This window comes from Engystomops pustulosus, chromosome 1 (assembly GCF_040894005.1).
Source record: "Engystomops pustulosus chromosome 1, aEngPut4.maternal, whole genome shotgun sequence".
NCBI classification, from domain to species: Eukaryota; Metazoa; Chordata; class Amphibia; order Anura; family Leptodactylidae; genus Engystomops; species Engystomops pustulosus.
In genome coordinates, this window is record NC_092411.1 from 68,245,449 (window position 1) to 68,271,789 (window position 26,341).

Consider the following 26,341-nt stretch of genomic DNA (forward strand, 5'->3'; position numbering starts at 1 on the left):
AAATCTGGATAATCAAACCTTTTTCATCAAGTTGATGTAATGATACTGAGTTTCTGCTTGGCTACACTCTTCCTGAAGCCCTCGGACTTCCTGAGTAACAACAGAAATAATTATAGAATTATTTTTTCTTAAAAATAGAACATGCAATAAAAAACATATCACCAAAATTAGAAAGCCAAAACATATATGACATATTTCTCCGAGTACAACTTAAAGGGGTGCTATATTACAGTAAGATGCTGGTGGTTCAATCAGTTCAGAGGCCAAATTCCTAATGTAAACCAATTCTCATACAAATCATGGGGCATGCCGGAGCAAGTGGAGGAGTTGTTGAACTTCATACCCCTGATATTTTGACTGGGAAGCTGTACTGCTTTTTTTTAACCCTTCAAGGCAGAGGAGGTGACTTCCTAATACACAACCCATCATGACAGATAGGTCACTTTACTAAAGAAGGTCGGTAAATAAAGTAAAATTAAAGGGAACCTCTCAACAGAAATTGGTCTAATAAGCCATTTCCAGTATGTTGTCAAGCAGTTAAACAGCTTCTAGATTGTCCAGCTTTCATGGTCCAGTGTGGTGGCATTATCCAGAAAATCAACTTTGAAGTGAGATGTTAATTGGTTGTATAAAGTCAAGGAGGTGGTAGGAAATCAACCAGTTAAAAAAACATAAAAAACCTATTAATACTCACCCCCACTCCTATTCCCCTTTGGCAGTACTGCACAACACTGGTTAATATGTATTTTTACCAAAATACAGTACATTTTTGTTATTATATAACCTCTCTAATAGTGAAATGTAACATGGAGATTAGAGACACTAAACCAAAGGTCTACAAGGACCTGTAGTTGGTTTAGTGTCCCAAATCGCCCATCAAAGTTCCTCTTTATGAGAGTCCATTATAACAGCAATGGGGCAGATTTATCAAGCTGTCTGAAAGTCAGAATATTTCTAGTTGGTAAAATGAAAGCTGAGCTGTGATTGGTCAACTAGAAATATTCTGACTTTCAGACAGCTTATGCCCCAGAATGTCCTAATAAGGTATATGTACAGTAAGGCAAACACAACATTACAAAAACTTAAAGCACAACTCCAACATCCCCCCCCCCCCCCAAATTCAAAGCTTTTGGGATGTAGAACAACCATTTGCGTCGGGTTTTCCAACTTTTCGGGAATCGCGCCACCGGGACAGGGACTTAGAAGGGGATCGTGTCGCTGGCGACGAGATTTTAGCGCAATCCATGCAACACAAATGGGGGGGCGGGCCGCCGGACGATCCAACGGATTCGGACAAACCGCAGGATTTAACTTCAAAATTGTGTCGCAAGCCAAGCACATACAAGCACCGGGAAGAAGATGGTGAACTCTGTCGGACCTGAGCGGGGAAGCGACATATGCAGGATTTCAGGCGCACGATCACAGTGAATCGCGGCTGCTGTGCATTCTCGTCAGGGAACGAACCTCGGGAAACGCACATGGTAAGTAAATGTGCCCCATAGACTAAAATAGGGAAAGAGCTGTTGCTCTCTGCACATGGAAGGAGGGAGGAGGACGTCATGTGCCTCTGTTCTCTATATTTAGCAGAAAGAAGTGTAGGTCACCTCAATTTAACTCAGCTTCAGGGCAGATACAGAAAGAGGGTAGTCTCTGCACAGTTCACGACTGGTTAGAAAGATATCTTCAGAACAGAAATCCCAAAACTCTGGAAAAGGGGTGAGGAGCAAAATATGGGCAGCTTTCTGTTTGTTTTTAAAGGGGGAATAACATAACAATTTGGTGAAAATTATCAGAAATGGGAATTACACTTTAAGTATTCATCCATAACCTGGAAAAAAACATATTTATTATCCTTGTGGTCACTTAGATTTGGATACTTAGCAATCATCTGAATCCTGCATCACCAATTTGTTCACATACATAAATACAGTCTTCCAGATAATCATCCAAGGTGTTTCATACAGGTTAAAGAAAATGATACCTGCTCTAATTTGGAGCAGTTACTCTCCAGGCCAGCCGCGCAGCTGTCATATTGTGCTTTCTTTTCATCATACTCCTGGGTCAGCTCCTAATGTGAAAAGGGCAGAGATTCATGTCAGCACGCACTATGATACCTCAGCACATGGCACAGAGAAATGTAAATTCCTGTCAGTCAGCAGCTTGAGCCTGTCGTCCTGGCACACACTGTGTTGCTTTCTTAAACTGAGCGGATGCAAATCATTCCACTTTCACACATTGCGGGGGAGTATGCATGATACTTTAGACAGACACATGGCTTGTAAACCAAGCTGTTCTGAGCCAATCAGTAAGTGACCGGTTGCGAGCCACCAAAGATGGCTGTCCTCAAGTCTTAAAGAGTAGTAAAGTGATCATGTTAAAGTAAAATAATATAGTAAGTAGCCGATCTGTTAATACAGGTAGTCCCTCTTGATATGGTAATCTACTGCACTCTAGTTCCAGTCTGCAATGATCAGCTCTTACAGATATCAAAGGTGTTTTCAATGTAACTTTATTAATCCTTGTTCTTATGACAGCCCAAAATTGAGACCAAAATTTTTTTGTCTGGAGAGGGGCGCTTAACACCTGGATTAACACAAAATATAACCGTTCCGACTTTCAGACAAATTCAACTTAAAGGAAACCTACCATGAGGAATCTACTATCAGAAGTAGATCTGATTGTAGATTCCTCCCTCCTGCCTCCACCTTAATCTGTAACCACATAATACTGGAACCTAACCTAATTTGTTAAAAACTTTATTTTAGTAATATGTAAATTAACTGCAGAGGCTACTGGGGAGTGGTGTAGCCTGGCCGTGCACTGGCAGCTAAGGTCAGTACACACCCCAATAGGATCTACAGTTAATTTACATATTACTAAAATATAGTTTCTAACAAGTTAGGTTAGGTTCCAGGATTATTAAATTACAGATTTGGGCAAAGTCAGGCAGGAGGAATCTGCCATCAGATCTTTGGATAGTAGATTTCACCTGGTAGGTTTCCTTTAAGAACAAACCTACAAGACCAATCTTGTACATAATCTGGGGACTACCTGGGTACATACAAATGTACATTTACCACAATATACAGTATAACAGGATGTCCTACACTGCCATATGGTTATCAAGTACATTTATGAGAAGTGAAAGCTGTTTTCCATTACGTCACGACATAATGACATTAGATCAACATATAACTATGTCATTTTAGTAATATAAGTGTAGGATTCAACACCAACATAATAGCAAAGCAAACTGCAGCAACTAATATTTGCTAATAATTGACTTGATTTTCTTGGGGTGTTTTTTTGAATTAGTCCTGACTATATTAAGAAGTGATTAACAAGATTAGAGATAACATGTAAATTTATGCACAACCCCTTTAAGTGTTTTTTTCCCATCATAATCTGGACAGCAGATATTGGAAAATGCAGATCCCCTGGAATATTCTAATTTAATAATAATAATCTTTAGTTATATAGCGCCATGATATTCCATTGCACTTTACAAATCACAGGGGACATATACTAATTATATACTAATAAAATTAAATTACAGAGTACAAAATAGTAGATATGGAACAATAGGAGTGAGGGCCCTTCTCGCAAGAGCTTAGTTTCCATGAGTTTGGCCACATGAAATAACATATTTAGGGGAATGTTTGTGGGTGACTGCATAACAAGAGATGTTCCTGTGATGTCTTCCATTTTCACTTTCTGCAATGTAAGGACTAAACCATCTCGCTGCCGCAACACAGCACTGAATACAATATAATTATCTTGATTAATGCCTGAAACTGAACCAAACTTAAAATTCATTTAATACAAACATTTGTGGTGACATTATACTATGTATAATCAGTAGTGTAACAACTGATTATAAAAGTAGTTGGTCAGACCCATGTTATGCGGAGATTCACAGTCAGACTGGGCCAATTTTGAAGAATACCATATAATTGTATGAAACCAGCTTAAATGGCCACTCTAAGTTGTTTTGCAGTTTTTGCAGCATTCGTTAAATTACAGTATATATTTCAGTATAAGCCAAGTTTTTCAGCACAAAAGATGTGACAAAAAAAAAAAAAGTGCACTCACCTTCTGACGCCCCTGGCAGGTTCTCTTCTATCCATGGCAGCTCCATGTCCCTGCGCGGTCCGTCACAGGCATTGTGACGCCAGCCGCACGCTGACATTCTAGTGTTTGCGCCCACATCGGCACACACTAGGTTGTCAGCGAGCGGCTGACGTCGCGGTGCCTGCGTCAGACTAAGCAGGGACAAGGAGCTGATGCCTGAGCCGCAAAGGATAGAAGAGGACCTGCTAGGGAGGGGGGTGTCAGAAATTGAGTACACTTTTGGTTTTTTTTCCTACAGGCTATATACTGGAGGGAAGGGGAGCTGCAGGCTATATACTTGGAGGCAGGGGCAGGCAGGCTCTATACTACAGGGGGCAGACAGCAGGCTCTATACTACAGGGGGCAGACAGCAGGCTCTATACTACAGGGGGCAGACAGCAGGCTCTATACTACAGGGGGCAGACAGCAGGCTCTATACTACAGGGGGCAGACAGCAGGCTCTATACTACAGGGGGCAGACAGCAGGCTCTATACTACAGGGGGCAGACAGCAGGCTCTATACTACAGGGGGCAGACAGCAGGCTCTATACTACAGGGGGCAGACAGCAGGCTCTATACTACAGGGGGCAAGCAAGCTCTATACTACAGGGGGCAAGCAAGCTCTATACTACAGGGGGCAAGCAAGCTCTATACTACAGGGGGCAAGCAAGCTCTATACTACAGGGGCAAGCAGGCTCTATACTACAGGGGGCAAGCAGGCTCTATACTACAGGGGAGAAGCAGGCTATATACTACAGGGGGCTGTCAGGCTATATACTACAGGGGGCAGGCAGGCTATATATTACAGGGGGCAGGCAGGCTATATATTACAGGGGCTGTCAGGTTATATACAGGGGGAGGCTGGCAAGCTATATACTACAGGGGCTGTGACCAATGCATTTCCCACCCTTGGCTTATACTCGAGTCAATAGGTTTTTCAAGTTTTTGTGTTAAAATTAGGGGTCTCGACTTATACTTGGGTCGGCTTATACTGAAGTATATACGGTAGTTCTTTTTAAAAAAGCAGGAAACCACTTTGGTTTCATGCAAGAAATGCTACCCCAAATTAAAGCATGTGTCCTTATTGTGGAGTTCTACAAACCTGGCATTGCTGGCGTAAAGGCCGGAGCTCTTTTATAACTGGAGCCAATGCAGATTTTTTAGCTTCAATCATGGAGTTTAACTTCTTTACCTAACGTAAACAAATAATAAACTGAAAGGGTCAATACATTTTCATTAAACTAATATGTATTGAAAGTATTAATTCACACTGTCCCTTACACCTAAAATTTTTCAATGTATATGAGAACACATAACTAAGCAATTATGAAGATAGTCCTAAATAAAGATCTTCAAAATTGTGTCTACAGCTCAACTGCAAATTTTACTGAGTTTTAGTAACAGACTACAAAAAAATAAGGTTATCAGACTCTTTTCTCATAACTTTTCTTTTTGAGAACAATGATAGCAAAATATAGCAAAAGAGGAGGCAAATTAAAAAGTGTAACACATAACTGACCTACGGTATGAATATAGTTTATATGTATTTATTATTATTGTGTTCTTTCAAAATCTAAAAAATTATTTTAATGCAATGATCCCAGTCCAAGGGATATTTCAATGTGCATTTTTTTTTTATAATTGAATGCTCCGTTTTCAGTCTATGAAGGAAATGTAATAAGTAAAAGACAGAATCTACCATCAAAATCAAGCACAATAAACCAGAGACACTGCATCCTAGACAATACATTTTTTGTCACTCAACAGTCAGACAACAATATTTACCATGTTTGACATGTCGTCTAGTGTTCGTCCCTTTATTTCATCCACCTCGCTCTTTAAGGCAGACACTCTCTCCAGTTCTTCTTGAGTGTCGCTGTACCCAGATATTCCTCTTTTCTGTTCAATGGTTTGCTAAAAAGAAGAATTATAAAGGTCAAATACATTTTGCAAACAACAGTATACAGTGTATATTTTACATGTGCTTGTGTATGTTAGAGATATTTTAAATGTCAAGGGTTCATCCCAAGACAACTTACAAAAGCAAGTTAGGTTGGGGAATGACTGCTTGGACCTTACAGTTGTCGAGACTAATGGACATAAGGAACAACCCATTAAAGGGGGTTTCGTGACCCTTGTTCTACTGAAGAACTATCCATTGGAGAGGTGATTGATTGGAGGGTGTGTAAAATCCTGCACCCCTTACGATTAGTTGTTACACTGAGTTTAAAGAACACAACTCCTCCATCCATTGCAGTGGTTGCACTTACATTTTTTCCAGAAAACTAAAAATACTCCTCTTAACATTTTGCAGAGTATTTTTAGCCGAGGAGGAATATGAAATTTTCAGTAAGACAAATTAATAACTCATAGGTTTATATTATGTTAATAGATGGTTATTTATGCAAGACAATTACTGCAGTCAGATAATTATAGTAATCTCACATCATGCATTAGGAGTGCTCAACCTTTTCTCGTCTTCTCAAAAAAGGACAACCTACAGATTATGGAAGATGCTGCCGACTCCCAAGACCGGTCTAAGGCTGATGCCACAGACCCCCCTAGATCATTCAAGTGTTTTTTACTTATATAGAAACTGTCACCACATTTTTGCTTATACAACTATTGACTGGTTCCCATAGAGTCCTATTAACTAACTGACACGATTCTTTTAGCCAAAATTTTTTCCCTATATCCTCATAAATCAACTTTATCTTATATTTCTCGGCATCAGAGGGAATGTGTGTCCTTCTCCACCACTCCTATCATCACACCACTCCTATCTACTCCTATCATCACATCTTCTTTAGCCTCCTAACATTAGCAAACTGAACACCATGCATATATCTGATCACATGAAACCACAGAAGCCTGCATTGACTTATCCTCCATGGAGGCTGCTGTGATCTCATATGATCAGATACATACATGAGGGTAGATGTTGCAAAACTACCAGAACCTTAGATTATGTCATCTTAGTCACATGGCTTTAAGTGCCCAATGAAAGATCTCTTCATACAGCAGCCTGTCAAGCAGGAACAAGGAGGCAGGGCAATGCAAGTACATTTTAATATGCATGACTCAATTAGTGTGAAGGACTCATAACCAGTTTATTTGCATATAAGTGTACAAAAAGATTTTTGTAACATTTCTACCATAAAAATCAACCATTTAGACAATGCTATTTAAACATAGTTTTTAATGAAGTCTTTATTTTGGGTGTGTTAATTTGCATGATTGGTTCTGTATAGTTTTTACTTTTTTAATAGAATTTTTTTTTTATTAAAATGTTTTATCTGGAGCTCTAGCTAGCAGGGAACACATTATATGTTTGTTCTCTGCTGTTCTTTTATATAGATCATATATAACAGCGAGGGGCGCACGGCAGCCACAGTAGCAAGGTAATTAAAACTGAACCTTCTTCAATGGAAAGAAAAATCTATCTAAATGATGGGAATGCTAATATATGATATTGTAAAGCAATGCAATGTATCTTTGACTTGCGACAACTGGGCTGCCTGAGCCTCAATTTATCTTGGGATCATTTTAAAGCTGGAATAAATTGTAAAATAGATGTTTTATTGTTGATGAAATAAAGAGATTTTTATATATAAAAAAAATATATTTTGTAAGTTCCCCTACTTTTTAGGGTGTGATAAGTTAGATTGGGGGGAAGCTACCTGTACTCCTCTATTGGACATAACTTATTTGGGTTATACATATAGAACAGTGATCTAATGGTAACAGCCCATAGAATCACTGTTATCAGTGATTTGTATACACAGACGTGCAGAAAGAATGCACATGGCATGATACCCCCTTCTGGGAATCTCTGCGATGTCATCAGTGGCATCACATGATCTCTGCAGGCACGCTGCTCATTGAAGTGCTGTATTTGGGGCCTGCTGTGACATGGGACTAATTATATGTGATAGAATTAACAAAAACACAGGGGCACCATATAATAATAATTCTTCATTTATATAGAGCACACAGATTACGCAGCACTGCACATTTTGCCAAATCGGTCCCTTTCCCCAATGAGGCTCACAATCTAATTAACCTACCAGTATGTTTTGGAGTGTGGGAGGGAACCAGAGTACCCGGAGGAAACCCACACAAACACAGAGAGAACATACAAACTCTTTGCAGATGTTGACCTGGGTGGGACTTGAAACCAGGACTCCAGCTCTGCAAGGCAGCAGTGCTAACCACTGAGCCACCGTGCCGCCCTACCCACCATTTTCTCAACTGGGTTTGTTACGACTAGAGGGTCACCCATTTGAGAATAAAGAACCTAATTAGCATATTGGTTATTGAGAATTCCATGAAATTATGCATTGCCTTACGGCCCGAGTAAAAAAAAATTGGTGCATTTTAAAAAGTACTACAAGTAGTCTTATTCTACACTGGTTCAAACATAGAAAGTTTTAGTGAATCTTCCCCATTATTTCTGTATTTTATGCTACTTTTATGCAGCTATGTACACATACATTAAAAAATTCTTTATATTTATATGCACATAGTTTGGGCCAGTTCACATCTCTGTTAGGACTTCAGGTTATTTCCTTCAGTTATTTTGAACTAAAAACCTCTGTTTAGTCACAGGAAAGATGTGCACCTGCTGTGATCTGGCCCTAAGTAGTCACACTACTGGCAAAATATTGTCATTGAAACACTAAGGAGATTTGCCAGGTGGGATTTTATTGCTAGATCACTATCCACAATGGCTCTTTTAACAAGTGACATAATTTACAAATAAGGTTTTCAAGAAACATTACTAAAAAATTTCTAAAAATTACTAAAAATTTCCTGGGATTAATACAGAAATGCTTCTATCGTTGTAGTCAAAATATGCTTCCACTCTAAAAATAGTAACAAATATAGTTACTAGTGGTTGACACACAAGCCTTTTTTTCTGGATTCTGTATTTTAATGGCCATGGGAAATCCTCTGACTGGAGCTCAGAATTAGAAGTTATGTTTGGCTTCTTGACAACTCTGGAGTGATGTACTTTGTCTAACCCATTCCACACGTTACCAAGTAATCGTGATCCATGTAAATTGTCTTTGACATATTCCAGGGTCTCTCTTATACTAAGAGCCAATTGCTTTGCAAATTTTTAAAGTTGTCTAAAGTTGGCATACTTTAGCAGTGCTATGTATCTTTCTAAATTTGTGATTGTGATACAGGTTTGTTTTTTTTCTTTGTCTCTGATTTGTGGTTTGTTTTGTTTTTTTGCAACTTTTTAGGTTGCATGTATGGAACCAAGCATGGGGTCAGCTGTACTTCAATGTACCTAAAAAGTCTCTAATTTGTTCTACAAAAATTTTCAGAACAAACAAAAAAAAACATCTGTCTTGGAAAGATACATTTAGGAACACTAAAACAGGCACAACCACAGGCTAACTTCTTAAAACGCAGGCGTAGTTGCAAACATGCAAGCAAAAAAAAGAAGAGAAAAAACTGATGCAAAATAAAGATGCATTCCTCCTATGAATAGTAGCCATGTGAAATAAAAATACCTTAGTAATGAAACCTTTATCAGAAACCATCTGCACAATTAAATAATTAATTTTGCAATTTATGCCTATTTTGGCCGTAATAGCTAATGAGCATGGCCTTGTTTGCGCACACAGCATCATTTCACATATTTCCTTTCTGCCCAGTGAATAATGTTTTAAGAGCTCTATAGTAGCCAGAAATGCTATACAGGATCTATTTTAACATCATGGGTCTAATTTTATAATCAACAATGATGGCAAAATGTGAAGTTCAGCCCAACCTATTAGATGTGTGATCAGGGAAGCCTCGGTTCACATTGGTGTTACATAATATTACTTTACCATTGTTTCAATATATACAACTAATATGTGTAATATATCTCCAGTTTCCAAGCAAATTCAAGTTAATTACCATAATAATATCTTTAATGGTGTTTACTAGCAATTTTGACCATATAAAGCTACAGACAGTGGTAAGTGGGATCCCTGGGCATAAATGTAATACTTGTAGTACCCTTTTCTGTTTTGCTAGCAGCAACAAGACTGTGAACAATTAATTTATACTCCAGGGTTGTAGATAGACTTGTGGGAGCTCTGAGGCAGTCTCCTGTAACTACTGTGTACTTGGACCTCAGCATTCAAACTGCTCCCCAGCTCCTTCCCTTTGTGTAATATCCAACCAGAAACCTGCTGCTGCTCTTACTCAAAAAGATGAATAGGGCTGTGATGTATCATGCAGAAGTGCACCAAGTACAGCTACCATCCTGGAATATAAATGTGTTTTTCACAGTCCTGCTGCTAAAAACAGCACATAATGGTGTGATCCGACAGCTCTACCAGTCCTATACCTAACACTGTCTGCAGCTTTGTACTTTGTTTGCCTGAAAATAAGACACTTTCGTTGGACATCCCGACGATTTCCGTTTTGCGCTGCTGGGACAGGGATTTAAAAGGGGTTTTTGGTGCATGCAATCGGATTTTGGCACAATCGTGCCAGCTTTCATGCGACATAAAACCGGGGGGGCGGGCTGTCGGACGATCTCACGGATTCGGACAAACCACGGGATTTAACTTAAAAATACACACACAAAATACATACACCTGGAAGAAGGTGGTGAACTCCGGCGCACCTAAGCAGGGAGGTGACACATGCAGGATATCGGGGGCGCACGATCTTCAGGAATCATGGCAGAGTTCATCCTCGTCGGACAGTCCGGATCGGGGATCGCGCAGGGACCAGGTAAGTAAATGTGCCACAGTGTCTTATACAGGTGGTTCCCTACTGAAGGACACCTGACTTACAGACGAGCCCTGGTTACAGATGGACCCTTCTGCCCACTGTGAAGCTCTCTGGATGCTTTACTTTAGTCCCATGCAGCAATGATCAGCTGTAAGGTGTCTGTAATTAAGTTTTATTGATAATCCTTGTTTCCATTACAGCAAGAAATTTAGAAACTCCAATTGTCAAAAAAAAAAATTGTCTGCAGCAAAAATGATAAAATATACAGTTCTGACTTTCATACAAGTTCAACTTAAGAACAAACCTATGGAACCTATGTTATATGTAACCCAGGGACTGCATTAATTTTGCTCCTAAAGAGGCACCAGGTCTTATTTTCAGGGATTGTCTTCCATGACCAAGAATTCACATTTATTGTTGAACAAAAAAATATATTCCGGCGTATAAGACGACCCCCCTACTTTCCTGTTAAAATATAGAGTATAAGATATATTCGCAGTATAAGACTACCCCTTTTCCAACGCATACAAAACACCGGTAAAAATTAAAAAAAAAAAAAACAGATTTGAATTTAACATGGTCCTTTTTTTAATTTAAATTCTTATGACATGCAGGTATATAGCAGGAAAACTGTCGCTCATAAACATAAGGCATACAACAACAACTTTACCATCGTCCATTTTACTGTAAATAAGGAAGAAAGAGGAATCCAGCTTCAACGGAACCCACGTAAGTATAAGAGTCGAAATTTATTCAGAAACTTCTTAAAAAAGTGAAAATCGGCATACAGCAAAACAGCTCAATTGGTATGTATACAGGGTAGTGGGGAGACCAACAATCGCCTACGCGTTTCAGAGATACATCTCCTTAGTCATGGCTAATATGGAAACATAGACGGGAAGTAGATATACTCGTTTGCCCCGATCATGTGATGTGGAACACTGTGATGTCACACCCCACGTGTATGTTTCCATTTGATTGACAACCCTTTCAAATCAGAATGATACATAAAAGCATAACAATTATGATTAAAAATACAAGGCAGGCATTTGTATGCACTATGAAACATATTTGATGATGGCATGCAAATAGAAAGTATGAACTAGTATTGGTGAATTACGTCTTGCCTCTTATTCAGGCCCTCGGGAACACGTGTCTGCAGTGTGAAGATCCAGAAGGTTTCTCTATTGAGAAGTTTCCTTCTGTGGTTGCCTCCCCTAACAGGACGTGTGACTTTTTCTATAGCGGTAACAGATAACCCTGAGCAGTCGCCCTTGTGGATATTTTGAAAATGCCGGGATACCATAGAAACATTAATGGAATCCTTTTTACCTGCATCTGATATGTGACGACGTATTCTTGTTTTGAGCGAGCATGTTGTGCAACCAACGTATTGAAGATTGCAGAGGGTACAGGTAATAAGATATATAACAAACGTTGTATTGCAATTAATGTACTTGTGTATTTTGTATTTTTGTTGTGTGCGCGCTGATTCAAATTGTTTATTGGGTGCAGAGTGATTACAACACGTACATTTCTTGTGTCCACATTTAAAAAAACCTGTGACCTGAAGCCACCTATCCTGAGACCCGTGCTGGGAGAGAAATAGACTGGGGGATAATTGCATACCAATAGTGGGAGCTCTTCTGGCCACACAATTAATTTTGTTGGGAAGTAAGGACCCCAGATTGTCCTCCATGTGGAGTATAGGAAAATGTTTGTTGATAATTTGTGTTATCTCACGAAATTGTAGGCTGTATGTGGTAGAAAATGTGATTTGTGACATACATTTGTTGTAAAATCTAGCCTCTGTTTTGTCTTTTTCTTCCAGTAACTTCTTTCTGGGGATGTCCTGTACTATTTTATGTGCTCTATCTAACATCCAGTTGGGATAATCTCTTTGTTTGAGATCCCCTTTCTTTTTATCGATTTCGTTTTTTAGTGTGTTCTCGTCAGTACAATTCCGTTTTATACGGACCATTTCACCCACTGGGATGTTTTTAATGACGTGCTTAGGATGGCATGATTTTGCGTTTAGAGTAGAGTTTAAGGCTACAGTTTTGGTGTAAGGTTCCACTTTAACCCATTCAGTGCTCTTAAGGGTGATATCCAGATAATTTATCTGCTGACTGGACAACTCGTGTGTGAACCTCAGATTCATGCCATTGTTGTTGATGTATTGGGAGAAGTCTCCCACCTCCGACTCAGTTCCCTCCCACACCAGGAGGAGGTCATCAATATAGCGACCATACCACCTGATGTGGGAGAAGAAGGGATTGTCCGAGGTGAAGAGGAACTGTTCTTCCCAAATTGCCATATAGATGTTGGCAAGCAATGGGGAGCATTTGCCCCCCATTGCTGCCCCACACCTCTGTATGTAAAATTCCCCGTCAAAAGAAAAATAGTTATTTTGCAACAAAAAACGCACTGCCAAGATAAGAAATTCTTTGGTTGCATTAGAATAATTGCTGAATCTATGAAGAAACGATGTAAGACTGGCTAATGCAATTTCATGATTGAGAGTGGGATATAGTCCCACTACATCACATGTAAGCCAGAGGTACTGCGGTTCCCATTTAAAGCCATCCAGTAACCCGACAATGTGTTTAGTATCTCTGATATAACCTGGTATTGATGTAACCAGGGGTTGTAGAAGGTGATCAATCCACTCCCCAAGTTTCTCTCCGAGTGAGCCAATGCCGGCCACGATTGGTCTGAGGGGTGGAGGGAACACCTCCTTATGTATCTTGGGGAACGAATGAAACAAGGGAACCACAGGAAATTCAACAAATAGGTAATCAACAATTTTTTGTGTAATGGCACCCATTGCAAGACCATCCAATAGTAGTCTCTTCAAATTTGATTGTATATCCTTGGTTGGATTGAATTTTAGTTTACCGTAGACCACTGTGTCCGACAATATTTCTTCGGCTTGGCGGACAGAGGTGTGGGGCAGCAATGGGGGGCAAATGCTCCCCATCGCTTGCCAACATCTATATATGCTAGCACCGATCGCGGGTGTTACCGGTAAGCATTTGCTGCAATATGCAGCAAAGACTTACCGGCTATGGAGAGGGATCAGCCCGTGAGCCCTCTCCATGCAGCGCGACCCGACCGCCGCCGTGAATACACGGCGGGCGGGCGCGATTACCGGCGTATAAGACGACCCCAGACTAGACAGAAGATTTTTCTGTCTTCAAAAGTAGTCTTATACGCCGGAATATACGGTATATTTCCTGTAGTCCTGCCATCACATACGTCAGCATAAGATTCTGAATCAAGAAAGTCTTGTTAATTTTTTTTATTTAAGAACCATTATCTCAAAAACTTCTCTAACATCATTATAGCTCTCCGAACTCTGAATTTCATGCTGAATTTCTTGTGACTCCATTTTTATTTGAATAATTTGCCCTACTCTCTCATGTTTAGCACTTTCCTTTAATTTCCCCTACTAGTAGCTGCTTGTAGCATTTGCAACATGTGTAGTATCTAAATGATCTACTAATGCTTAAGTATTGCATGGGGGAAGCTGTAGCAATGACTGCCGCTAGGTCTTATTTTCAGGGGAGTGCTCATATTTCTAAGCTTGAAAAAAAATTGCACGAGGCCTTATTTTTGGGGTGTGTCTTATTATCAGAAAAACAGGGTATGTCAAAATTCTTGGTAAACATATTGATAACAATTAAAAAAAAATTGTACATAGCAATTCAAAGCTAAGTTACCGTATATACTCGAGTATAAGCCAAGACCCCTAATTTTACCACCAAAAACTGGGAAAACCTATTGACTCGAGTATAAGCCGAGGGTGGGAAATGCATTGGTCACAGCCCCCCCCAGTATACAGCCAACCAGCCCCCTGTAGTATACAGCCACCCCAGCTTGCCCCCAGCAGTATACAGCCAGCCCAGCCTGCCCCCAGTAGTATACAGCCTGCCCCCGGTAGTACACAGCCACCAGCCCCCGGTAGTACACAGCCACCAGCCCCCGGTAGTACACAGCCACCAGCCCCCGGTAGTACACAGCCACCAGCCCCCGGTAGTACACAGCCACCAGCCCCCGGTAGTACACAGCCACCAGCCCCCGGTAGTACACAGCCACCAGCCCCCGGTAGTACACAGCCACCAGCCCCCGGTAGTACACAGCCACCAGCCCCCGGTAGTACACAGCCACCAGCCCCCGGTAGTACACAGCCACCAGCCCCCGGTAGTACACAGCCACCAGCCCCCGGTAGTACACAGCCACCAGCCCCCGGTAGTACACAGCCACCAGCCCCCGGTAGTACACAGCCACCAGCCTCCGGTAGTACACAGCCACCAGCCTCCGGTAGTACACAGCCACCAGCCCCCGGTAGTACACAGCCACCAGCCCCCGGTAGTACACAGCCACCAGCCCCCGGTAGTACACAGCCACCAGCCCCCGGTAGTATACAGCCACCAGCCCCCGGTAGTATACAGCCTGACCCCAGTAGTATACAGCCTGCCCCATGTAGTACACAGCACTGCCCCCAGTAGTACACAGCACTGACCCCAGTAGTATACATCCTGCCCCATGTAGTATACAGCCAAACCCAGCATTAAAAAAAAACAAAACGTATATACTCACCCTCCGGTGGCCCCGATGTGCAGCGCTGTTCCCCCGATGTCCGCGAGGCTCGTCTTCAGTCTTCCGCCCCCGTCTTCTTTCTTCTGCAGGGCGCCGCCATTGATCTCCCCTGGCAGGCGCATAGTATGACGCGCTGCTGCTGACGTCATACTAGGCGCCGCCGGGGGTAAAACATGGCGGTGCCCAGCAGAAGAAAGAAGACGGCGCGGAAGCAAGAAGAGGAGCCGCACGGACATCGGGCGACCGGAGGGTGAGTATATACGTTTATTATTTTTAAAGTATTTTTTACTTATTTATTTGACTCGTGTATAAGCCGAGGGGACGTTTTTCAGCACATTTTTTGTGCTGAAAAACTCGGCTTATACACGAGTATATACGGTATGTCTGTACTTACCAGCTGCTGCTGGACATTGTCATGGCGTTGTTTAAGGATCTGCTCGGTTCTTTGCAGAACGCCATATTCTGCAGTGAGTTCCGCTAGTTCTTGCCTCTTTTTCTTAAAGACCAAACTTTTTCCACGAAGTTTGCTAACATAACGTTTAAACTACAAAAGAGAAAAATATCTACCATTAGAAAGTATTTCTCACCAATCAAAACAAATTTACATTGTAATTTACAGTATGTAGAAACACAAAGCATAAACACCACATATCTGCATAGAGAAGTAAAGTACTCAGACTTAAAGGGAATCTTCTATCAAAATGAGGCATGATAAACCAAGGGCACCTACCCATAGATCCAGGCATTGTGACTGTGGCAATCTTCATATATTTGCTATCCATGACCTCCTTCCTTCCAAAATAAACTTTTATAATTATACTAATGAGCCTGAGAGGCTCTGGGGGAGGCTTTCACAGCCCCTCAATGCTGCAGCTTCACAGGCTGTTAAACTGAGCAGAGCAGGTTTCACCTCCTCCTGGTGCTAGATTACATAGGCAGAGGGTGAGTGCGAGACAAGTTCTGCTTATTCTAGCAGTCTGTGAATCTCCAGAACTGAGGGGCTCTGGTAACGGCCCCAGTGTGTGATCTGGTAATTATGCTAGAATAGCCTCTCAGGCTCAGTAGCATCATTTTAAAAGTTGATTTTAGAAGGAAGGAGGCCATGAATGCTGAGGGTCTCATGGCTCTACCGATAATTTATGCACACCCCTCTGGCTTCATAGCATAAAAATAGCAGAGGGACGTCAATGGCTCTCTCAGCACTGTATCGGCCTGTCAATCGGCCGGAGGGGCGTGCATAAATTATTTATTGGACTCAGGTTCATTTGCATAGTTAACTGGGTCATTCTAAAACATGATAAAAGATTGTTCTGGCTGTTGGGGATAGGAGGGGGAGGGGAGTATAAACATCTACCATCTGGTTATCTTAGCAATTTACCAATATACATCCATGAAATGTTCTGCACCACTTTCTTGAAAAGTCAAGTAAGGTCCCTGGTTCAGAAATGGCTTTTACACAGTAGCTGGCTATGTATCATCCCAAACTCTGTGAATTCACCCTGCGCAGGGTAATTGTTTTGCCTTGACCTATTGTAAGGCACCATTCTGTTTTTCTTCAATAAAATTTTGTTGAAACTAGAAATGGCTTTTACCTCATGAGCTGCCATTCCTGTACATAAAATGGCTGGAGATGGAGAGATATGTGATCCTAACTGTCCATGACTATTCTACCTTCCAGGACCTTAACATTGTATCGATGAATACTATCATGTGGTCCTCGAAGGGCGATAAAAATGTATATATTACAAACATTTAGTTACCATTGAATTGTCAGTCTGAGATTTGAACTATGAAAACACATTAAGATGCAAATACATTAATGGGATCCACATTATTTGGGGCCCATTAACTAATTTTTTTGTGTGAAAAAAGCAAAACTAAATAAAGCCTGAAATGTTGCAAAATGGGAAGAAATAGTATCATGATCTTATCTTCAACCCCAGATGATATTCATTCCCACCTAAAGTGCCAGCATTATAATAATTAATAGATCCTTTTAACAGGAATTCTCATCTCCGGCTGTTGATTTTGAGAGGGACAGAATGTACGGTTAGTCTTTACTCTTTATTCCAGTTACATTTTTATAAATGATATCAGCAATATAAATAGACAGAAGGAAGGACCCTATTAAAATAGTAACCTAGGGATGAAATACATCAACAACATTCTGCATGAAGTAACTGTATGTTCTGATAATGTTCTATGAAAAGACATTTCAGCTTTTTCGTGTGCACTTGATTACTCCAAAACAGATCTTGGGTGCACAAGGTAAATGCATTGGGCTTATGTGCAGAAATATGTCTTTTTACAATCTGTCAATGGATGAAGCCACATGAACAAAAGTGAGAAAGGAAGTCACAGTAGGTCTAAGTATCAGAGGGGTTAGGCACCATAAACCTTTATTTGGATCCAGAAAGAGTAGGGTATGGAAGTTCAGTCTGGTTGTTTGTATCAAAAGGTCCTTGATATATGTGCTATGAGGGGTCCCAGAGACTGTATCTCCCTAATGCAGGAATATAGTTTATATAGAGACAGGGCTGAAAACTTCCTACAGTGTTTAATAATTAGATATTTTGTCAATAAGTACAATACCGTATTCTCAGATAACTTTTTGGTGAGAAAAGAACACTTAGCTGTTGAATATTCTCATTATAAGTTTTTTTTGGCATACAGGGAGACTTGCCTAAAACAGAATGCACTTTGCCCCAAAAAGGTTTCACCAGGGGGCATGTCCAGAAAAGATTGAACTGCAATACAAAAATCTGCAATAATGGAGGAAGCAGTTGACATTGGTCGACCATTAGGTGTATTTGCTGCTTTATTTGTGCTAAGAATGGGGATTTAACAATAGTAAGGCCCATGCTCCACTTTTTATGGGTAAACTTATAGAACTCTATTTCTACATGCAATCCACCACAATGGACTCTATTCACAGAACCAGCAGTTCTACTTTTTCTCAGATTGTAGACACAAGACCTATTTTCATTGATCCAGTTCAGAAACCGCAACATAACACAGCACTTTCTAAGCAGTGAAAAAAAAGAGCAGGAATCTTATATGTGAATGTACCCTAAGCAGTGCGGTAGGGTGGGGGCATATATTTTTGGGGACATTGAGGCCACCCTCTATAAGAGGTTTTGCTCCAGTTTGCCTTGCGATGAACCAGTCCTACATTAATTCTAGACAGATAAAATGAAATGTTAAATTGGCCTTTAGAGCTTGTTAACTTTATTCATGGTCCATGTTCATTGTCGTCACATTCCAATGTCATCATAAAAACCATAAGACGAACTGAATATTCTCCTCTGTAATATTGTACCTGCAGTCAGGAGGTGCTTGGAAACTTAAGGGCTGATGTAACCTTTGTATTACTGACGTTTGCTGCATTTACCAGGAGACAAATCCTTTATTCTTGGAGGCTTTGTTTCAACTGACCACAGTGGATAATTTATTCCTGGAAACAATTTAAAGTATCTCTCTTCTACGAATAGCCACATGATGGAATGAGAGCTGCGACGCACAGAATGCTAGTGTTTTGTGTCACATGTGCCCCTTTCTTTCTTTTCCTGTCATCAATCAAAATACATTCTTAATATAAGGATGCATATGCTCTACAAGTATGTGAACGCCAAGTGATGAAAGACCTCCCAAATGATAACAAATATTTTGCATAAGGACAGGAAATATAAGTGTTAAAGATATACAAAGTAAAAATCAGTCAGTCATTCATGTAAAAGAAGCATAGAATGATTGGAAACATGAGTCAAAATAACATTTGATTAAAGGGCCCTGTAGCTATGAACGATTCCCATCTCCAGTTAGGAGAAAGAGGTGGAATTTCATTTTCAGCTTTATTCAAAAACTAAAAATAGAAGAATGGTTCAAAGCCTCTGTTCTCATCACGGCTGTGCAGTATATTCAGTGTATATTTTGGGAACACTTGAAGCCTATATATCAAATTTTATTTTCATTATTCAATCTAAATCAAAATAACATTCTAACGGGTTTATGATTATACTTTGATTTTGACAGTAATATATACATTTTGACACAGTGACTTAGCTTTTCAATATAATGTAAACGTAAACCCCATATTATTTTTTTTTTCTTTTAACTCCTAAATGTGCAGTCTGTTTTGTATCAAGATGTCCGATTTTTTTTTACCCGCACTTTTAAAAAAACCCCACTTTTTAAATTTTCAGTCCAGACAGTCTCCTGCTGGACCAGATCTATAACGTGTCTGAAGCTGGATGATTTATCTTTTGGAGTATTACTTTTGGTGCAAGGGGTTTTAATCCCCTTTTTAAATGCCATGCCCCTTTGTTGAACTAGTTGTAAAAGTGCCTGAAAACCGTCTAAAACTAGTGATAAATATGCCCCTTCATGTCACCACAATTTAAGAATAATAATTTTATTCTGACTATGAGTAGTTTCTATTGGTATCAACTCACATTTTTTTTTCATTTATTTTTGTTCTTTGTGCGGTTGTTAAACAAAATTTTACTTCTGCCATGACCAACACCTTTTCTGCTACATGTGTAGGTTAGATTGCAACAGACATGTCAATAATAGGTATTATACACCATTAGGATTACTGAATGGTACGCTAATTTACCCGTGCCTATAGGGCCTAATAGGTAAATGTTAAGGGATTATTTTTTTTTATTACAATGGGAGCCTGTTAGTGACATATCCCACTGTGTGTGTTCATATAGAATTTCTATTGCAGAATCTTCCCTGCATCAAATAGAGTCTAATGTCATGATGTAAGGACAGCTTGATGTGTATGATGTGCATCTGATGACTGATGTCTGGCTTCTAGATCAAAAGCCAAGATAAAGTAAACTGTCAGCAGTGGCAAGAAAAAAAAGCATATGAGAAAACAAAGACAACATAAAGGTAAGTGAGTTAAAAGAGAAACATTATTTATTAGTTGAAAGATTAGACATTTTCCAGCTCTGCTCCCAGTTTGGGACATTTCTCTGCATGTCGTATGACTAGTTTCTTACCTCATCCCCTCTTAAAATTTCAGAGCCATCAGTGTCTCGGGTCTGGCTAGTCTTTTGTACTATTTCCCTCTCCAGATTAGCAATTTCTTCTTTTGCTTCCTGTAATTCTTCAGCTTTTGTTTCTTTCTTTCTTGAGATGATTGCTGCCTGAATGAACAGTCAAAATTGTGAATATTCAATACAAAATAAACCTATAAGCTTAGAAATACAATAATATTAGAAGAACACAGGCTGGGAACATTGCTTGGAGTGTATAGTAGACGCACCTGCTGTCGAAAAAGTGTCAATTTGTCATCTACAGGATCACTTCTCATCCTCTTCTCGATCAGATGGTTGATTTCAGCATTTACTTCTTGGATCTACAAAAAAGGAAACTTAGCAATAAATGATTTTATTCTTCCATTCCTGTTAAAATAAACCCCCAAAAATGTTCAAATATTTGATCTCTCAACTAAAAAGCAGAAGTGGTTTAGAAAACACAAAAAAATACATGTGATTTTCAGAGAATGCTTATTATTTCAGTAAGGGGGAATTCTTGGAAGGGTTGCCCTACCAAAGACACATAAGTGTAGGGGACAACAGCTAGGACCTCCAGTGAACGGGTGAATGAGGGACCACAAGTAACCATGCACGAGTCAGGTTAATGAAGTGTTGATCTAGAAACCATGAGGAATTTATACAGAAAGTATATTGGAAAATGATCTAACTTTTCATTATACAAAAAAAAAATCACATTTATTTGCTGAAATTGAACAACCCCTTTAATGCGGCATGGTAAAAATTGTAGGCAAACTCATTTCACCCTCCTTAGGTCTCATAGTATGTAAAAGCTAAATAATCTGCATGCATGGCAAAATCCAACAGAGATGGGCAGGTATTACTATGGATTTTAGCCAAAATTAAAATGCAGAAGAGTGGAAATAAATATGAATTATGTGCTCTGTTCCACATGATGGTGTGCACTGACGTTGTGCTAATATTTGCTATGTGTTCAATCTGATAACAAATGGGTAGATTTAGAAACCATGAACAGCATGTGCTGGTCCGTCAATTCTGTTTAGCTCTATGAAAAAATACAACGAAAAAGCATTGTATGGGTATAAGGCATGCTTCCAAATACAATGGCTAATAGACAATTAAAGGAGTATTCCAGGAATAAGCATAATTAATATTCAACTGGGTCACTAAAATATAAGCATATATGTAATTAGTTGTTATTAAGCTCCCCTTAGCAGGACAATGTTGCGGTCATACGCTATGAAGAATTAAAATGCTACTGGCTCTTTAATAAGTCCATTGATTTTGCTCTGGTCGAGCAGACACAGGAGTGAAGATGGCAGCTGGTCACATGTCCTGCACCATGTGATCATCCCTATGTTGATCTGTTGAGTTGCTTGCAGTGGGTTTGATGTTGATAAAGGGGGCAGAGCCTATCTAGATTAGGGGGTGGAGCCATTACCAAGGAGCAGAGACGTCTGTGTTGAAGGGTCAGTTCATAAAGGAGAAAAAAAAGTGAAAGTGTGTGAGGCAGGACAGTACTGGATATGCAGGGGAAATGGAAAATAGCGATGTCATTTATTGGGGCTGGAGGGACAAGAGGGGTGTACTTGCTTATTAAGGGGTATTCCGATAACATGAACGTCTAATACAATAACCCATAATGCTATAAATGAGCACAACAAATCTTAATGTCATTAATCACAGAATGGAGGTTAAACAGTTTGCTTTTATGATTCTCCAAATTTTATGGGCTTTCTAAGTAGGTGGGGTTATCTCTAAAATAGCCGCCACTAAAAACTACAAGTCCCATGATCCTTCAGTTATTAGTAACAGGTCCTCGCTCTCATGCTCTGCTCCCAGTGATGATGTAACAGACTTTCTTGCTCTATTACCATAGTTATGATGTGTAACTGCCATCACTGCATATTACCTCTCTAAGATGACGTTTCTCACCACAACACTGGCCATACTGGATGTACTGCAACCAACCGACTACAGCCAAACTTAGTGATGATCTCATGACGTACGCAGGTAGGTACAAGACATGTGATGTAGACATGTGACCAGCGGCATCTTCTCTCCTGTGTCTCCACCACAGGGGCAAAATCAACGGACTGATTAAAAGGCCAGCAGCAGTTTAATTCTTAATTACAGTCCATTACATGTCCACAACATTTTTCTGCTAAAAGGAGCAAAATTACACTAATTAACAACTAATTACATATTAGCTTATATTTTAATGACCCACTTCAATATGAATTATGCCGATTCCTGCAATATCCTTTTAAGTTTTCTACATCACAAACTGTAGCCAGGTGTGGCACTGTTTGTGGAAGAAAGCACATGGGCCTATATGTTTGAGGAGAGAGATTGTTTATACATGGAGGGGACTGGATCATGATGTACATGGAGGCAATCAACACATGGCAGGTCATACTGATATTGGGGGGGGGGGGGGGGGGGAAATATCACAAGCTGGCACATGGTACGCCAATAAAGTATGTGACGCATCCAGTATGGCCAGTGTAGTATGGCCAGTGTTGTAGTGAGATGCCATCTCAATGAGGCTGAGGTAATGTGCAGTGATGGGAGTGATCATTACTATGGTAACAGAGCAGGACAGTCTGTTAGTTCATCACTGGGAGCAGAGCTTAACAGTAAGGAGCTGTTACTGAGAACTGAGGGCTCATGGGAGTTGTATTATCCTGTGATGGCCATCTTGGAGATAAATCCGCCTAGAAAGCCCATAAAATGTTGTGCATCATAGAAGGAAACTATCTAAGCTCTATGTAGTGATAAATTACATTGAGTTTTGTTGTGTTCATTTATTTATAGCATTATGGGTGTTGGTATCAAACGTTCATATTCCCGGAATATCCCTTTAATATGCAAGGCAATTAGAGAATAAATAGAGAATATCATGTACTTTCTGGTGACATTGACCTACAGTATATAAAACATAAAACTGTGTGAATAATGTAGAAGTACATTCCACATATACCTTGGCTTCAAGCTCTGTGAGATCAGACTGGTCAATTACTTGTTCATTCACAACTCTCTGCATGAAGCTCAGGGTCAGCCGCTTGTTCTCCAGCTCCTTTGGAAGCTTTTCAGAAACCATATAGGAATTAAATTTAATTTCTTCTTCAACTCTTTTCATAAGTCCTTCAGAAAGTAAAAAAATAATATCAGTACAAAAAATATAAAAAAAAGAATCTATATACAGGGGCGCAGCAGGCAGAACTTGAAAAATTGCGCCCTTTAATTCTTTGGGGACCAGGACACATTTGACATTTTTGATATTTTAACCTTCACACTTCATGATTTTATTTTCTCATAAAATCATTGTATGAGGGTTTGTTTTTTTGAGGATCAAGTTGAAGTTTTTAATAACATTGTTTTTAGATATATAGATCTCACGGATTATGTTTTATTAGCTCTTTCCAGGATATAAAAAGAAAAATACAAAAATTCTAGAAGTATAGCATACAGTTATAGAAACACATTTTATTTGTTTATCATTCCATGACTGATCAGCCATGTTTATTATTATAACAAAAAACAAAATTTAAAAGTTGAGAGGAAAGTTTTCAGTTTGTAACCCAATATTTCCAGTCCTTTGCTTCTTGCCTCCATGAACAGATTAAGTCCATTTTTTTAACAGAATACATGATATCTGATCCAGCTGGAGATGATCAGATTTGGCATATATTAGATTGTCTATGGACAGGGTTTATTCCCACAGGACTCAGATCTGCAGAAGTTCTTGATTAATCCTGTCACACAATTAAGGCTCCTTGACCTTTTTAGGAGAATGTATAGGAGAGGGTGATCAAACTGTATTCCCAGCAGGCAGAGATATTACTAATGCCTCTAGCTCTCCTGAGATGCTGTGCTGGGGCATCATGAGATTAATAGCACTGCACATAGGAAGAGAAAGAAGGATGAAATCCAAAATTCAAGACTGAGTCGTGCCAGAAGCAGAAACTGAATTGTTGGAAAGCGAGTAAAATATCCACTAAAGTCCAGGATGTGATAGTCCATCAGGTGAGGTACGGAGTGATGGAAATTTTTGTCCCTATAAAGCATATGATTCAGTATTTGTCAGTGCGTACATTGCATGGATCATACTAGCTGTTATCAGTGAAATTATGTGCAAGTATGTGAATAATATATTCATACATGAATAGAAGCCTAATGCTGCTGTGTCAAAAACTTTTTCACAATACATTGTACATAAAGAATATTCTAATCCCAGACATTTTTTCTCTTTTAGTATTGCGTAGGCAAATGCACTCTTTCAATGACATACAATAAGCTTGTTTTCCATTTGTTCATAACTACGGTTTACAAAATGCATAGACATACAGTGCACAGTAATGATTTGGCCAGATGCCTTGAGATTTCCTTTCAAGTAATAACTTCCCAACCAAGTGCTTACATATACATGGGTATAAAACAGATTGCACTGAAATGAAGGAACTGGTGCATCCCAATTTAGAAACTATGGTCCAAAAGATCATGGAAATTATGGGAATTTATACCTCTAACATTAGTAACAACAACAATTTCAGTTAAAGCTTTGACATATCATTCAACAAATACTTTCTCTGAACAATATTTCCTAGTTCAATGGTGGATTGGTGCCAGTTTTTTTATTTGTTCCCAAGCACTTCCCCTTTATCTTAGATGTGATTATAAAGCAAATATTAACATAGGGATGTTAGCCACGATTGCAGAAGAGGACCATAGAGGTGAAAGGTGCATTGTCATGGCAGGGTTACACAGTAACAGACTACTGACTACAACTTACGGTATCTATTTTTCCTCAGCCGGACTCCTTAATAAATAGTTTACCCTGCTTTTCACACTTGTCCAAAAAATGATCAATATTAGCCAAATACAGTGTGTGTGTGGGGCGGGCTTTTATTATGCCTTTCCCGCCAAATATGTGGCCGTACAAACACAGGGAATGATAGAACATGTGTACGGTGCGATACGCCGCCAGGAGTATATACGTCCCCACAAAGGCAGCGTGAAGGCACCCTTAGGGTACATTTACACTAACTTATGCTCGCCCAGTGTAGCCTGCAAAAGAGGTGCACTGTAGAACGCTGCTCACCCCTCCATTCTCCATAGGAGATAGAGGGGCACGGGTGTGCACACGGGGAAAGACAGCACAAGCTCCCTCTTTTCCCCATGTACGTGTGTGGTACTGTACCGCCGCGGGAGCCTATTGCCGTCTACTGGGTCGTATATACATTCCCACAACGGCAGTATAAATGCCCCCTTAGGCTGGGTTCACCTCACGTTTTAAGTATACTCTCAGCATATACATTGATACATAGTGGCAGACAGAGGCATGGTAGTTTGCTCTGTCCGACCACTGTACATCGGATCCTCCCAAAAAAGAAAGCTCCATTTTCCATCTTGCTTAGTGACATATGTGGGCTCATCGGAAACAATAGAAGGTAACGGGGAGCGTCGCTGATCAGATACATCACTCAGCAGGAGGGGGGGACACGGTGATGTCACTGTCCATATTAGGAGAAATATCACTGGAGAAACACCCCGTACATTGTCGAATGCCGACTATGTACACTCCTCCCCATGCATTAAGGGGGAGGAGGGCTCCCCGGGCAACGTGTCCCACTGTATAAGAATATTAATTTTGTCCTGTTCAACAAATTATAAAATTATAAAGCTGGATGCCTGAAACCATCACTAGGGGAGCTCACATAAAGATTTACACAGCCATGCCAACCTTATGAGAACTGCTTAAACAGACTACTTGGTAGTCAGATGACATAAGCAGTACTTTGAGCAGAATGAAGCTTTAATAGCTGTATATACTATAAGACGCTGTAAAAATCACA

General features: G+C 40.0%; 1 protein-coding gene across 2 annotated transcripts in view; it reads right to left on the reverse strand.

Moving 5' to 3' along the window:
* Positions 1-26,341, reverse strand: part of IFT81 (intraflagellar transport 81) — a 69,688-nt gene that overhangs the window by 25,679 nt on the left and 17,668 nt on the right. The window contains exons 9-16 of one of the 2 annotated variants that reach the window (XM_072143297.1): positions 23,467-23,630; positions 20,732-20,824; positions 20,466-20,612; positions 15,851-16,000; positions 5,896-6,024; positions 5,213-5,302; positions 1,982-2,068; positions 19-90 (exon numbers count right to left, since the gene is read on the reverse strand). In XM_072143297.1, the coding sequence (XP_071999398.1) occupies positions 19-90; positions 1,982-2,068; positions 5,213-5,302; positions 5,896-6,024; positions 15,851-16,000; positions 20,466-20,612; positions 20,732-20,824; positions 23,467-23,630 (932 nt within the window). The remainder of the gene's footprint in view (positions 1-18; positions 91-1,981; positions 2,069-5,212; positions 5,303-5,895; positions 6,025-15,850; positions 16,001-20,465; positions 20,613-20,731; positions 20,825-23,466; positions 23,631-26,341) is intronic. The other variant, XM_072143307.1, reaches the window with a different exon arrangement.